The sequence below is a fragment of the Pipra filicauda genome, unplaced genomic scaffold (genome assembly GCF_003945595.2).
Source record: "Pipra filicauda isolate LSUMZ 115617 unplaced genomic scaffold, ASM394559v2 scaffold261_size1826302_pilon, whole genome shotgun sequence".
NCBI lineage: Eukaryota > Metazoa > Chordata > Aves > Passeriformes > Pipridae > Pipra > Pipra filicauda.
The window spans coordinates 514,092-528,148 of record NW_024104378.1 but is presented as its reverse complement, the minus strand read 5'-3'; the positions used below and the strand labels follow the sequence as shown (position 1 = coordinate 528,148).

Below are 14,057 nucleotides of genomic sequence, written 5' to 3'. Positions count from 1 at the left end.
TGCTTGTTTATTTTTTAACCCCCAAGCAATTTCTTTTTCTAGTCTGACTCCTGTCATAAAGTCTTGTAGTCTCCCTCAGTGCTGGAGGATACCTTGATGCTCTTTTCTGCTGGATTAACTGGATTTTTTGATTCTTGAAGGGATGGTCTCTTGAAAGCATAAAGGGAAGGCTCACTCAGCAGAAGCAAGTGGGAATAAGCACTTCATGGGACATTTTCCCTGTGGATTGCACAGGATGCTTATTTAGAGCTGTTTACCTGGCTTCCATCTGTATAGGTGCTCATGTTTACATAATTTGACATCTCTGACATTCAAGAGGTGATAAATGGGACAGAGAGAGATGAAAGGAAACCTGACTTGAAAAATGTGTTTGTATTTTTAAATAGTTTGGTAGAGGGAGAGAGATCTCCCTCCTGCACAGGGCTGAGTCCTTGTTGCTCTGACTGATGGGTATAAAGCTTTTCCATTTTTGTCCACCTTTCTTACAGCAAAAATCAGCAGTGATAAAAATAGCACAAGGGAGAACTAAGGATAAACCTGGAGAGGTCCCTCGCATAGTGTAACACACAGGACTTTTACTGGAAATCACCTGTAAAATGCTGTTCTTGTTTGGAAGTAGGGGTCTGCAAGGAGCAAAACTGGATATTCTCTATAGATTTAACCGAATAGGTAGCAAGTCCTCAGGAATCTACTAATTTCATGCTGTGTGGGGGAGGCAGGAGTAGGAGCTGCAAGAGAGAGGAAATTTCCTTTTCTCTGCCTGCCACCAAGAGTATCCAGCACAGAACAGTCCTTGTGCCCTCCAAGAGCACTGATGCAAGAAGGGGAAAAATAATTAAGAAAAGCATGTGGAAAAGGCCCTTTGGTTGTTGGAGAGTGGCTGATAACATCAACCTTTCTGCTGTCAGCTTGTTAGGAGTGTTCACTGGGTTTCCAGAGCGCTGCTGTGACTTTAAAGGATGGCTGTAGGCGCCTGCCAGCAGCTCCTATTGTTTTAATGCAAAATGCCAAAGGGGTTATTCCAGTCAGGCTGTCTGATTGCCCTTCTCCTCCACGTGAAGGGATCGATAAAGCCTTTTCTGCACAGGGGATGTGAAGTCAAGTAGAACCTCACAAATAATGACATTTCATTGTGGTCCTCTGAGCATATGAACCAACCATCGATCGGGAGGCTTGTGAGCTGCCCATCTTTGGGGGCTGCCCATCTTCTGGGGGCTCTTCCAGCCACTTAACACATTAGAGGCAATTCTTGGTCCACAGTGTTGAAGCTTGGCAGTCACACTTTGAGATGTCTGCTTATCCTGAGCTCCTCTTTAGGAGGATTTCGCTGGGAATCACCCAGGAAGGGAGAGCACCATTTACAGGTGCTGTGGCAAACAGCAAGAAACAACATTCCCAGCTTTCATTAACAGCTGTGCTTTTCTCCTTCCAATATTAACACGGTTTTGCTGCTCTGGGTTTTTTGTGGTGGAAGGAGGAGACATGAGCAGGAGACAGATCCCAGATTTGTGCGGCACTATCCAAATCCGCGGCCGCCTGTCAAGTCGGAGCGATCTGGGCTGGAGCCAGGGTGAGGAATTGCCAGAGGGCTCACGTTAACACAAGTGGTGATTCCATCTCTTGGCCCAGAGCCCAAACTGGCAACCGGCTGTGTTTGTCTCATGTCTATATTGACACAGCATCTGTGGTCCATTTGCTCTGGAAATTAGAGCATAAGCTGTGCAGCCAAGGGCTGCAGTGTCTTAGGAACAGGGAAACAATCCGGGTTACTTGATTGCTGGGAAGGACAGGAAGATGGGCTCTCTGGGAGGTTCATGTGATGGACAGGGAATGTTATGTTTTAATAATAATAATAATAATAATAATAACTGTTGGAATTTCTCCTACGAAAAACAGTTTTACACAGCGGTGCAAAATGCTGTGTTAGAGCTAGTACAGAGCTGAGCTATGTCTGGTGCCATTTGATGCTCTTTTATGGGCTCCCTTAGAAAGCAGGAAATGTTCTAGACAGGGTCTTCTGGTTTGGCTTTCATGCTTTTGTGATGGAGGAGAAAAGCTCCAAGAGCTTACCTAAACACAGGCAGTGATCTTTCCACTGTGTTTGGTCAGCATTACCTGTGGACATGGAAATTATAGAATCACTGAGGTTGGAAAAGCCCTCCCAGACCATCAAGTCCAACCTGTGACTGATGCCCACCTTGTCACCCAGACCAGAGCACTGAGTGCCACGTCCAGTTGTTCCTTGGACACCTCCAGGGATGGAGACTCCATTTATTACCTTGGATAGTGAGCAGGATAAAATATTAGGAATGTGCTTTAAGTGGCTCTTGATCCCTGCATATTGTTATTAACAGTCTGACAATAAATAGCTTTAAGGGAGTGACAGGGGATGAAGGGGTGGCAGATCTGGGTTGTGTTATCCTGATGGATAGGACAGGCTTAGGCACCTGTCGGCTCTTCTCTGACATGACATAGCTCCAGACATCACCAAACCTTCCAAGCAACCAGAAGCGTGGTCCAGGTGCTCCAGAATGTGGTTTGTCTTGCCCTTAAATAGTTCTCAAGTCTCAAGCAGATTTAATTTAGGCTGGTTTGCCCCAGGAAAGCAAAGCAATCCAGACTTGGGGATCCCAGGGTTTTTAAGATGGTATAGGATTTCTTTCCATCCTGAGAATTGAAAATGCTTTGACTGACAAACAACGAGATAAAGGTGTGAAAGATAAGTTAAATATTCTTTTCTAGCAAAGGAGCAGAGGACTGGGCTCCTCTGGCTGTATCTGTAGTGTGTTAGTTACTCTGATACAGGACAGTGCCTTGATCAGGGGTTTGAGGGTGTATTTTTATACATTTAATGTATAATATGTATTTAATAAAATATAATATAAAAATAAAATAATATATTTATATCATATTTTTGCTCATTTGTTGAGGAACAGGTAGAAAATCTTTGAAGCACTCTCTGCAAGTTGAATATTGGCTGTCACACAGTACATAAAAATAATAATAGTCCATTTTATTTGCAGAGATAAAGTTGAAATGCCTTAGAAATTTATAGGGTGGTTTCAGCCAATGTCATAAAATGGTAGTTTTATTTATTGGAGTTTTATTTATTTATTTATTTTGATTTTCCGCAATAGGCGTTGAGTGCTTAAATTAGAAGGACAGACAGCTTTTGGCTGGTGCCGTCAGGCAAATTGTACTTTCTTTCCTGGGAATCTCTGGGACTGTAGCCTGGGCTGTGTTCTGGAGTCCAGGCTACAAAGAATTTATAGGAAACAAAAGCTAAAATGTAAACAGAGCAATGTCTAAACAAATACCCAAGAGACTGAAATCTTCTTACAAACCGAAGCATTTGCAGCCGAGGAGCATTGTACCAATTAGTAGGCTCTTAATTAAATTGCTTGTTTGATTTGCATCCAAATTATAATTTGGATGTTATAGAGGCTTTGATACCTTTTTATTAACTGGTCCTTTTGTGGAAAAAAACCCACAAAAATCTATTTTCCCTGTGTGTTCCAGAGGCCTGTGGCGTCACAGGGTGGAAAGGTCAATCAGTTTTGTGTCTATTTAAAGTCCATTATTGGTAGGGCCACTCCAACCTATCAAGCAACTCCCTTATTTTTCCAGTCAGTGATTCAGGAATCTATAGCTCTGTGCAGATAAATGGGATTTCATGGGCTTCTAAACTTCTTGCTTTATTGAAAAGCAGAATATTAACTGCTCCACTGACCAGCTGTCCATTAAAAACATGGGATATTTTTAGAAAATTGTTTGCCAATCAAATCCTACCAACATCTGTAGAGAGCCTTTTCAGTTTGTTTTATAAGCAAACGCTACAGCTGCTTTCCCACTTCCATTGAAAGATTCCCATTTACCTTCTCTCCATGTCTCTGTCCATGTCTCGGCGCATTTTGGGGGATTGTAAGGAACGCAGCATGGGAGCTGGAATTGTAAAGCCCAGCTTTAACAAGTCCATTTGGGGCCAGTCCTTGCTGGGCTGGAGGGGCCCTGCTTTATTGGCTGCTAAGGGAAATTAGTGCTTTTGCATTTTTGGCTATTCCCAGGGTTTAAATGGGTTCTGGAGGCTGCAGGCCAGGGATTAGGGAGCTCACAACTGGCTAATAACAGGCTGGGCTTGGGGAGCAGAAGCCTAGCAAGGCTGGAAGGGCAGATGGAGGGAGCTGGAAACTCTGTCCCTCAGTGCCCAGTAAGCACTTAACCCCTTACTGCTCCCAGTTGCTTTCCCAGGGCAATCCCCAGGCCTCTCAGGGTGACTCGGTGTTCCTCCTGGGATTTTGTTTTTGATCAGAATTGCAGAGTGATCCAATCCTCTCTCTATTTCGAAGCCTCAGGAACCAAAGAGAGAGGATACTTTCCATGTGCAGAATTTTTATGATTAAATGGTTCCTCCTCTTTATCTTTTGTTTTGCCATTTCATTTCAATGAATATTTTACGGGGATTGTATTTTTATAAGACAAGAATGTACGAGGTGCTTCAGCTTTTATGTCAGTGCAACTCCACTTTGTCGCCTTATTTTACCCCACCAGCTCAGAATCTGTTTTGCAGACTGAAGTGGACTCTTGGGTGTTTGTAGGTATTTTGGAACAAGGTGCTGGCAAAAGTATTGTCACTGGAATCGATTTTGTTCCCTCTCATGTGTCACCCTTGATGACCTCTCTGCCTTTTCCTGCAGGGCACTGATTTCTGTCCTGGGCAGAGTGTCTCTGGAGTGACAACACATACGCAGGAGGAACACACTTACCTGCCACTGCTGTTCCACCTGGGAAGGGACCCTGGGGAGAAGTTCCCATTAAGGTGAGCAAGTTAATGAGCTTGTGAAAACCCAGCACTGTCAGTGTATAAAATTCATTTGTTTTGGTAGCTGATTCTTGAAATGTGCTTAAAAAATGTCCCAGAAATCCATTCTTGGAAATAATGGTATTCCTGCACACTTTTTCTCAGGAAAAAGGAACAAACCTTAGTTTTCAGGTGGTCAGGTTAGATGGGTGTGCATGTGGACTTGTCATTCCGGTTGTTCTTGTTCCATGTCCTACAACCCCTCAAGGAGGAGGAAAACACACATTTTTGGACAGGACAGGACTGATGCAGCACAGCTGTGGAATAAAACAGAGGTGCTGCTGAGTGTGGGCCTTGGAGCTGTGATTCTCTGTGTATTTTGGGACTAGGGAAGAAACAACCAGGGATCTGTGGGACTGGAATCTCTGGAAGGCAGCTGTGGTAACCTTCCAATCTCCCAGCCCAGTTAAAGGAGCTTCTCCAGAGGCTGTTTAACAGGAGGACTTTCTGCCCAATCCTGTTCCATCCGTGGGCTCTCCTGGCTGTCTGAATCCATTTTCCTCTAAGCCTCCTATTGTAATATTTATCTCCAGCACACACCGTGCCCTGAGAGATTTCTGGAAGGATTTATGGAGTCCTCAGCCAGCACAACCCACAAAGAAATCTATCACCTCCAAAAAGGCTCCCAAGGTGTTCCCACCTCCCTCCTTCTGAGTTTTACCCTGCGGCAAAACCAGCTGCAAACGGGGACACCCAACCTCATCCCTCACCAGTGGCACTGACTGGGAGAGTGTGGGAATAGATAAAGAGAAAACTGGTGCTGCTGTGACTGCCTGCCCAGAAATGGGCTTGTGCAGCAGCTTGGACAGAGGGAGATGTTTTCTGAGCTGACAGGGCTGCAATTACTCAACTGTTTTAAATAATTGAGTGGACACGCTCACTCCATTCCTTTCAAAGGATCTGAGCCTGTGCTGGCCACTAAGTGTTTTCACCAGAGAGAGAAGGGGGGGGAATATTTCCACTTCACTCTCACTTAACAGAGAACTTTAGAGTTGCATCAGGCAGTGGATAAAGCTCTTTGGGAGCCCAGCATTAGCTCTGCTTTCCACTGCATTCCAGCACTAATGAATAAAGCAAATCTGCAGCTCCTGGGTTGTAAATACAGCTCAGTGAAAGGACACTGGGTTGGGATTCCAGATGAGACCATGGCCTGGGCAGTTTGACAACTATTTTATTTCACATGGACCTGTTGTGACAGGACAAGGGGGAATGATTCCCACTGCCAGAGGGCAGGGTTAGATGGGCTATTGGGAGGAAATTCTTCCTGTGAGGGTGTTGATGCCCTGGCACGGGTTGCCCAGAGAAGCTGCGACTGCCCCATCCCTGAAATTGTCCAAGGCCAGGTTGGATGGGGCTTGGAGCAACCTGGTCTAAAGGAAGGTGTCCCTGCCCATGGCGGGGGGTGGGACTGGATGGGCTTTGAGGTCCTTTCCAACCTGAACCATTCCATGATTCTGTGATTTTATATTAGGAAGATGAGTGGATAAAAATGATCTCTTTTTCAAAAAATCAAATAAGTGGGTAGTACTATCTGAACTGTACTTTGCCTACTGTGTTTGTCACCTGTGTCACCTGCTCCAGGTGACCCTTGCCTGCACAGGGGGGGTTGGACTGGTCCCTTCCGCCCCTAAATATTCTGTGATTCTGTGATACTGTTTGTGTTTATCTCTGGATTTGAGGCAGAGGAGCTTTTCCCTAAGAGGTGTTGGCAGCACACCTGCTTCCCTGTTCTTTAGCTGTTCCTTCCCACCCCCATGGATTGAGCATTGAAATAAATCCCAGTGTTACATCTGCAATCACTTCTCGTACGGTTCCATTGATTTTTTTGGACATTCACAAGCTGTTGTTTGATTGAATTTTATGGCAAGATTATGACACGATTATGGAAAGCTGTGCTGATGTTTATTATGCAGACCCTAATAGAAAATCTCTTTTTAGCAAATGACTCTTCCTTTCTCCAGCACATTCTGCCGCTATTGTCTCCTCTCTGGTCACAATGGAAAACTCATGGGAAGTGGGTCTCCTATATCGAATGTGGTAATTAAATTACCCTCATTTGTGGAGCTGTTACTGGTGTGTATTTTTATTTAGCTTAATTATCCCCCTTGGCAGACAGCCTGGTGGGAGTCCCAACACTAATGTTTCTCCAAAGGGAATCCAGCATCCTCTTCCAAGCCTGCATCTGCCTGTCCCTACATGCTGGCTGTGTTCTCTCTGCCTGCTTTTTCTCACTTTTAATTTCATTTATTCCTTATTTTAGTGCAGCCTTTTCTTTTCCCTGAAATGATTTTAATAATCTGTCATATCTCTTGATTTGCATTAATTTGGAGTGTAAAACAACCAGTAAGAGCTGTCATTGCTGCTCAGGAAGGCCTGGCGTCACACGCTTCTCCAGAGAGATTTGCTGCTTATATATTTGGGCTCATTCTGGGATCCCAGGGGATCTCAGAGCCAGGGAATCCTAGAAATCAGCCAGCTCACTCAACTGCAGCAACATGCTTGACTTGCAGGTGTTCAGGGAGCTCATCTGAAATGTCTCTGGGTTATCACACTGCACATGCAGGACACTAAGAGAGAATTCTTCAAGGCTACAGTTTCATAGATTCAGAGAATATTTAAGGTTGGAAAGACCCTTAGGATCATCAAGTCCAACCATTAAGTCAGCACTGCCAAGCCCACCACTACTTTGGGTCATCTCATGACATGGGCGTTGGAAAAAGATGGTGCCTTCCCACCCAAACCTTTTCATGATTCTGTTATTCTGTATTAGGAAGATGAGTGGATAGAAATAACCTCTTGTTCCCCAAATCAAACAAAGCTTTTCAGTCTTTGTTAAGTGGCTGCTGAAGGATCCCTGAAAATGCAAATCCTTCAAGATCTGGGGCAGCACATAAAGTGTTTGGTTCCCTGGGTTTCTTGGTGAAGCAGGACAAGTCCTTCCTCTTCCTGACATGGTTCACTGGATTTCCTGGATCCTGCCTGCAAACAATATCAGCCTGTCTCCCACAGGAACACTTTTCATGCAGTGGGAAACTGGTCAGGCAATTACAGACAGGTCCTGTTAGTGTGGTGAGTACACGTCTGGCAGTGCTGAGCCATCTGGCACTCTGCACTTGTGTTCCCTTCATGTGAGGCTGTGCCTGAACCCCTGCCCTTATCTGCTCTAGGAACAGATCTTCCCAACAGGGCTGTGACTGTTTCTTCCTGCTGTTTCCCCTCTGGATTTGGCTGGAGTCTCTCCTGCGCCCCATCTTCTGCCAACGGACACAGTTGTGTTTGCTCCTTTGGCTTGAAATATCACAGAATCATGGAATGGTTTGGGTTGGAAGGGACCTTAATGCTCATCCAGTTCCACCTCTTGCCATTGGCAGGGACACCTTCCACTAGACCAGATTGCTCCAAGCCTTGAACACTTCCAGGGATGGGGCAGCCACAGCTACGCTGGGCAACCTGTGCTGAGGCCTCCCCACCTTACAGGGAAGAATTCCTTCCCAATATCCCATGTATCCCTGCCCTCTGGCAGTGGGAAGCCATTCCCCCTTGTCCAAAGTCCTTCAGCTCTCTTGGGAGTCCCTTTAGGCACCAGAAGGGGCTGTAAGGTCTTTCCAGAGCCTTCTTTTCTCTTCAGATATTTATTGATGCTTCCCAATCTGGACTGGAGCAATTTTAGCAATCCAACAGCCTCCCAGCCTTTGGATTTTGATAGGTGAGATTCATTGCCAAATTCATGTTATGAGTCCTCACACTGCCTGAACTTGCCTGGCTGATGGCACAGTGACGTCCCTACATCAGGAGACTGGATGGAACAAGATCCCTGGGCTGTGGGTGACCTTCAGGACTGACATGCTCAGGGTTACCATCAGATACATTCACTCCCAAGCTCTTGTCTCTCTGCTGGGAAAAGGACTCTCTGAGAAGCAGCACTGAGGAGTCCTGGCATTGACAGAACTTGGACAAGCCGAACATTTCCATGGCTGCAGGATGAGGTGGGACATGAACACGCCTGCAGGGAGCAGTGAGGCAAAACTGGCACCTGGAGAGGTGCTTGTAATAAGAAATCTGCAATACCAGGATAAATTTGGGCAATATATTTCAAAGAAGGGAGGTTGCTGCTAAATAATCTTTCTTTTGGTTGCCAAAAATGTGGTAATGTGACTGCACTTGTGTAAGAGTTACCTCGTTATCAGCTCCTTGGTGGTGAGAAGTGAACGGTTTGTGTCTTTTTGTTGTCTGAGAGATTGCCTAGATCAGAAAATACCTTTGTTTTAATAGCTCTCAACTTCAAAATAGAACTAAGGTTGTGTGTTAGGGAGCACAGAAAGCAGAAGCATTTCCTCAAGTCTAAGCAGGGTTTTGTTTCCTCCCTGGATGCAATAACCAGGGTTTTTGCTTCATAACAAAACACTCAAACTGCTCGTGTTACCAAATTTATCCAAATGCAGAACTAAAAGATCTGATAGGTCTTCTTCTTGACCACATTCTGTTATCTTTGGGGTATTGTGTGTCTGCTAAGTCCCACAGAGGGAACTTATTTCTCCAACATGACAAATTCAGTAAAATTATCTGTTGGTAACATCTTCGCAACCACTTGTCAGTTTTATTATCTGAGTCAGATTATTGTTTATACACAACTTTACTAAAATACTTTATTACCAGGCAAGAAGAACACAAATAATAATATGTATATATATATATATTTATATATAAAGCAAAGCTGGCACAACTAAAAATACACTCAACAAAATACCTAATCCAGCCTCAAGTAGAAAAAGTGTTTTAACTCCAAAACTGCAAAAGGAATTTACAACAGAAATCTCTCAAATTCTGTCAGTTTGAGCCAGAGGTGCAAAGCCTCAATAACAAGTAAGGACAGAGTAAGTGCAGCCTGCTCACACCTTGTTGTTACTCCAGGTTTATAGCAACTTCTGCTCTGAGCGATTGAGTTTTACTGAATTATGAACATCAAAATTCCTGTGTTTTACTTAGGGCAATGGATTTTACTATTATGGAAGAAAATGGAAGTGATAAGGCTTGGTTGATGAACATAATGATTTTAGAACACATTAATTAAGAAGAGAGCTCACAAGTGCCTATTTCGAGCAGATGGAAAATTCAGGAAATCATCAGAGAGGTAATTGCAGTGGTTATGGAGCCAGAAAAAAAGGGAAGGAGCTCCTGAAGGGAAGCTAAAGGGGAAAGGATCTGAGAGAAAAGTTGCCAGTCTTGCCTTACAGCTCAGGGCAGAAACCTGGCTGTGGGGAAGAGAGAGAAGGTGCAAAACAAGGAAAAAATGTGAATAACAAAGAACCAGGATGGTGCCCAGGGGAGATGCTGCCTCCTCAGCATGGAAAAGAGGGAAATGGTACCAGCTGCATTGCAGGGGTGGATTAGCAGCTGCCACAGGAGAGGTGGCATTGAGAAACACTAAAAGTGTGGAAATCATGGATAAAGAGCCTCAGAGATGGCAATAAAAACATGGAGCATCAACCTCGCAGGGGCTGGATGCAGGAAGGTTGGGAGAAGCAGATAAGCCAGGTGAGACAGCGGTACAGAGCCAGGGAAAAGGGTGAAGGAAAATACACCTGTGGAAGAGAATCACTGGGGGGATTCTGGAAGCTGGGAAGTTAAAATTTCCGTGAAAATAAGTGAGCAAGTAGAGGATCAGCACCATCACATCTCCTTGCTGCAGGGAAGGTGAGGGTCTGTCACAGGTTGGACTTGATGATCTTGGAAGTCTTTTCCAACCTTAATGATTCTATGATTCCAAGTATTCCTGTGACTAAATGTGCATATGCCCCTCTGGGAATGCATTTGGGACCCAAAATGCTGCTGGACCAGGGGTGAATTGGGGAACCTTTCAATCTTCTCTTCGATTCTTTGTTTGTTTTCCTTGGCCCTTTGAGTCTCTCCAGTAATTCCAGCAGCAGAGCCCCAAACCAGTCTCTGCCTCATCCACTGTGCATTCTTTAAATTGCAAATAAACTTGATAATAGAAGAGAGGAACTGAGGAAGACTGAATAATAAGACAAGATCAAGACTTGAATACTATGGTGCTGCAAAGCCTCAAAGCACTGATAACAGATAAAATCAAATTATCATAATCTGGGGGTATTTCACAATTAAAAATAATGATTTTAATTAAAATAATTCCAAGGGAGAAGGAAGTAAAGTATCATTAGAAACATTTTATGCTCTTCCCATAACTTCATATAAATCCAACAGCTACTGTTCACAGAATCATGGAACTATAGAATGGTTTGGATTGGAAGGGACCTTAAAGCTCATCTCGCTCTACCCACTGCCCCAGTGTCAGATTTCTGTGAATCCCATTTATATAATTATGGGAATATATATAATATATAGTTCCCATTTTCTTACATTCCTCTCAGTAACAACATGGTCCTGTCACTCCCAGGATAGACATACTGCACTGTGCCCATATATAAATCATCAGGATGAGGCATAAAACATCTTTAAAACCTGCTGGAAATGCTGGTGGACTTGTTTGGGTGCTGATCTATCTGAGGGTGTATTTAATGATGGCAGAGAATCTCCCTCTCCTTGGCCTGGGATGCCATCCGACCCGAAAGCGAGAGACCACAGACAGCAAGATTAAACCAGAGTTTAACACCAAAAGAGAAAAACCCTTCTTCTTCCAAACCTGGCTGTGTGTGGAGGGCACGGTGGGGTTAACAGCAGAGCAGGTTCCACTGGAGCTGTTGGGGAGGGAGGATGGGAACAGATTGCCAAGGCACAATTACACTAAATGAAGGAAGCACAGCCCACACCTGTGCCTGGGACCCTGCGCTCCAATCCAGCCCTGATTGCATCTCCAGGGACTTCCCGGAGGTAAAGTGTCAATTAGTGTAATGACCCTGGACTTTGTCCACTCTGTTCCCTCCTTCTGAGCGTGGAATAATTTCATGGACGCTGGGGGATCTCTTTTAGCAAACTCCTCACAACACCACCTGCTCACCCTCTCATTCTTCCAGTGCTATTCCCAGCTCTCCTTCCACAGGATTGTTGGACTGGAATACAAAATGCAGCACGCCCTGGAGGCACCGAGGTCTGGATCTTCACAGACAATGATGCCCAAACACCTGTATAGATAATATTATCTTTTCTTTGGAACAGGGAATGTAACAAACCCTGCCTTGCAGCCCAGTCCTGCATATGAATTCAAGAAAGGATGGGACTCCAGGTAGGAGAGGTTCCCAGCTCCCTTAACAACTCAGACTGATTACCATGAGGTAATTATCCCCATTTTACATGCAAATTCTAGGCACTCTTGCAGATTTTGTCTCAAAATGCACTTGCTTAGGGCTGGAGGCAGTTTTAACCCCTGTGCAGTCAGCAAATACTTCACAAATCTGTGGATATGGGATCTTGGGGCACACTCTGGAGCTAAACAGAAATGTCTGAGAAGAAAACAGAGCTTATCAGAGCCAGGAATAGGGATCTCCATGGGGCCAAGGCAGGAAAACCAACCCCCATGGAATGAGGATCTCCATAGAGGCAAGAAAAGAAAACCAACCCCCATGGAATGGGGATCTCCATGGGATCAGGACAGGAAAACCAACACCCACGGCACAGCATCTCAATGGATGACTCCAGCTTCAGGTGAGGTCCTGGTGCCATCCTGCAGGCACTGCACTCCCCAGCCTCACAGGGAGACTTCACAGACCTCTGGAAAAGGAAGACAATCCATGTGTTCATCGAGGCACCTGAAGATGATCCATGATGATGTCCCAGTGTTGACTGACTCGGGATCGTCGCTGTTGTGTGTGGCACTACAAGGAAGACACCTGCAATCAGATCTGGTTTAAACTGGTGTCAACAGGTTGAGCCATCTTAAGAGCACATTAAGGCCTACTGAGGTTTATAGGCTGGGGTATGACTTGGAGCATAATTTATCCATGTTTTTTAGCTTGAGGCAGCTTTGTCCTCATGTGAGAACTGTGGGTCCTTTATAGGGGCCGAGGCGTTTCCCTCGTGCTTTGGGGATTCATTCAGCCTGTGCTAAACACTGAAATAATCTAAAAGCGTGGAAGCTACAGGGGAGAACAGTTCAAAACACTAGGAGCTGAGGTTAGGCCAAGATTTCCTGTCACTGCTGAGCCAGCTGAAAAAAAGAGTGTCCTGAACATGGGAATTAAAGCAAGAAGGTGAGGTTGAGAGAGATGATTCTGCCCCTCTGCTCCACTCTGTTGAGACCTCACCTGGAATGTTCTGGGATCCCCAGCACAGGAAGGACATGGATCTGTTGAAGCAAGTCCAAAGGAGGCCACCAAGATGTTCCAAAGGCTGGAGCTCCTTTGCTGTGAGAGGCTGAGAACTAGAGATGTTTAGCCTGGAGAAGAGAAGGCTCTGGGAAGACCTTAGAGCCCCTTCCAGTGCATAAAGGTGCTCCAAGAGAGCTGGAGAGGGACTTTGGAAAAGGATCTGGAGTGACAGGACAAGGGGAAATGGCTTCCTGCTGCCAGAGGGCAGGGAAAGATGGGATATTGGGAAGGAATTCTTGGCTGTGAGAGTGGTGAGGCCCTGGCACAGGATGCCTAAAGAAGCTGTGGCTGCCTCATCCCTGGAAGTGTCCACAGTCAGGTTAGATGGGACTTTGAGCAACCTGAGATAGTGGAAGGTGTCCCGTCCTATGGCGGGGGGTGGAACTGGGTGAGCTTTAAGGAATCTTTCAACCCAAACCATTCTGGGATTCTGTGATTTAAATGACTCAAGCTGACATTGTTATTCTGTGGCATTCCCATGTCTGAGGTTGCAGATGAGCATCAATGCTGTGGATAAATATAGGAGTTAAAGATTATAGCAAAAAAGACTTTTTTCATTGCAATAAGACTGGCATATTTGGAGCAAAAAGCAGCAGTCGTGACAACACATTGTTTCTCTTTCCTCCAGAGCACAGCTGTGTTTTCCACTGCTCTGTCCACATTATGGCTAATTTGGAATCCTTCATCTGAAAAGCCATTTCTATGGATGAAATTGAGCACTTCAATATTTGCAAAGATGCTGTGGAGCTTAATTAGTTACCAGCAATATTTTATCTTATGGGTCCACTTTGAAAAGAAAATCTTAAATGCTGGAGAGATGACACAAGGATGTGACAGAAATAAACACAAGTTACAGGAGCAGCAGGAGGAGGCATTAAAGGATTCACTATCTAGAGTATCAAAGTCTGACGATTAAA

The 14,057-nt window shown here is 44.9% G+C and overlaps 1 protein-coding gene across 4 annotated transcripts in view; it reads left to right on the top strand.

The window, feature by feature from the left end:
* The window catches only part of GALNS (galactosamine (N-acetyl)-6-sulfatase), a 44,032-nt gene that overhangs the window by 23,657 nt on the left and 6,318 nt on the right, over positions 1–14,057 (top strand). For 3 of the 4 annotated variants that reach the window (XM_027719756.2, XM_027719757.2, XM_039382222.1), the window contains one exon: positions 4,695–4,816. In XM_027719756.2, the coding sequence (XP_027575557.1) occupies positions 4,695–4,816 (122 nt within the window). Of the gene's footprint in view, positions 1–4,694; positions 4,817–9,844; positions 10,456–14,057 lie in introns of those variants that run through there. The other variant, XM_039382220.1, reaches the window with a different exon arrangement.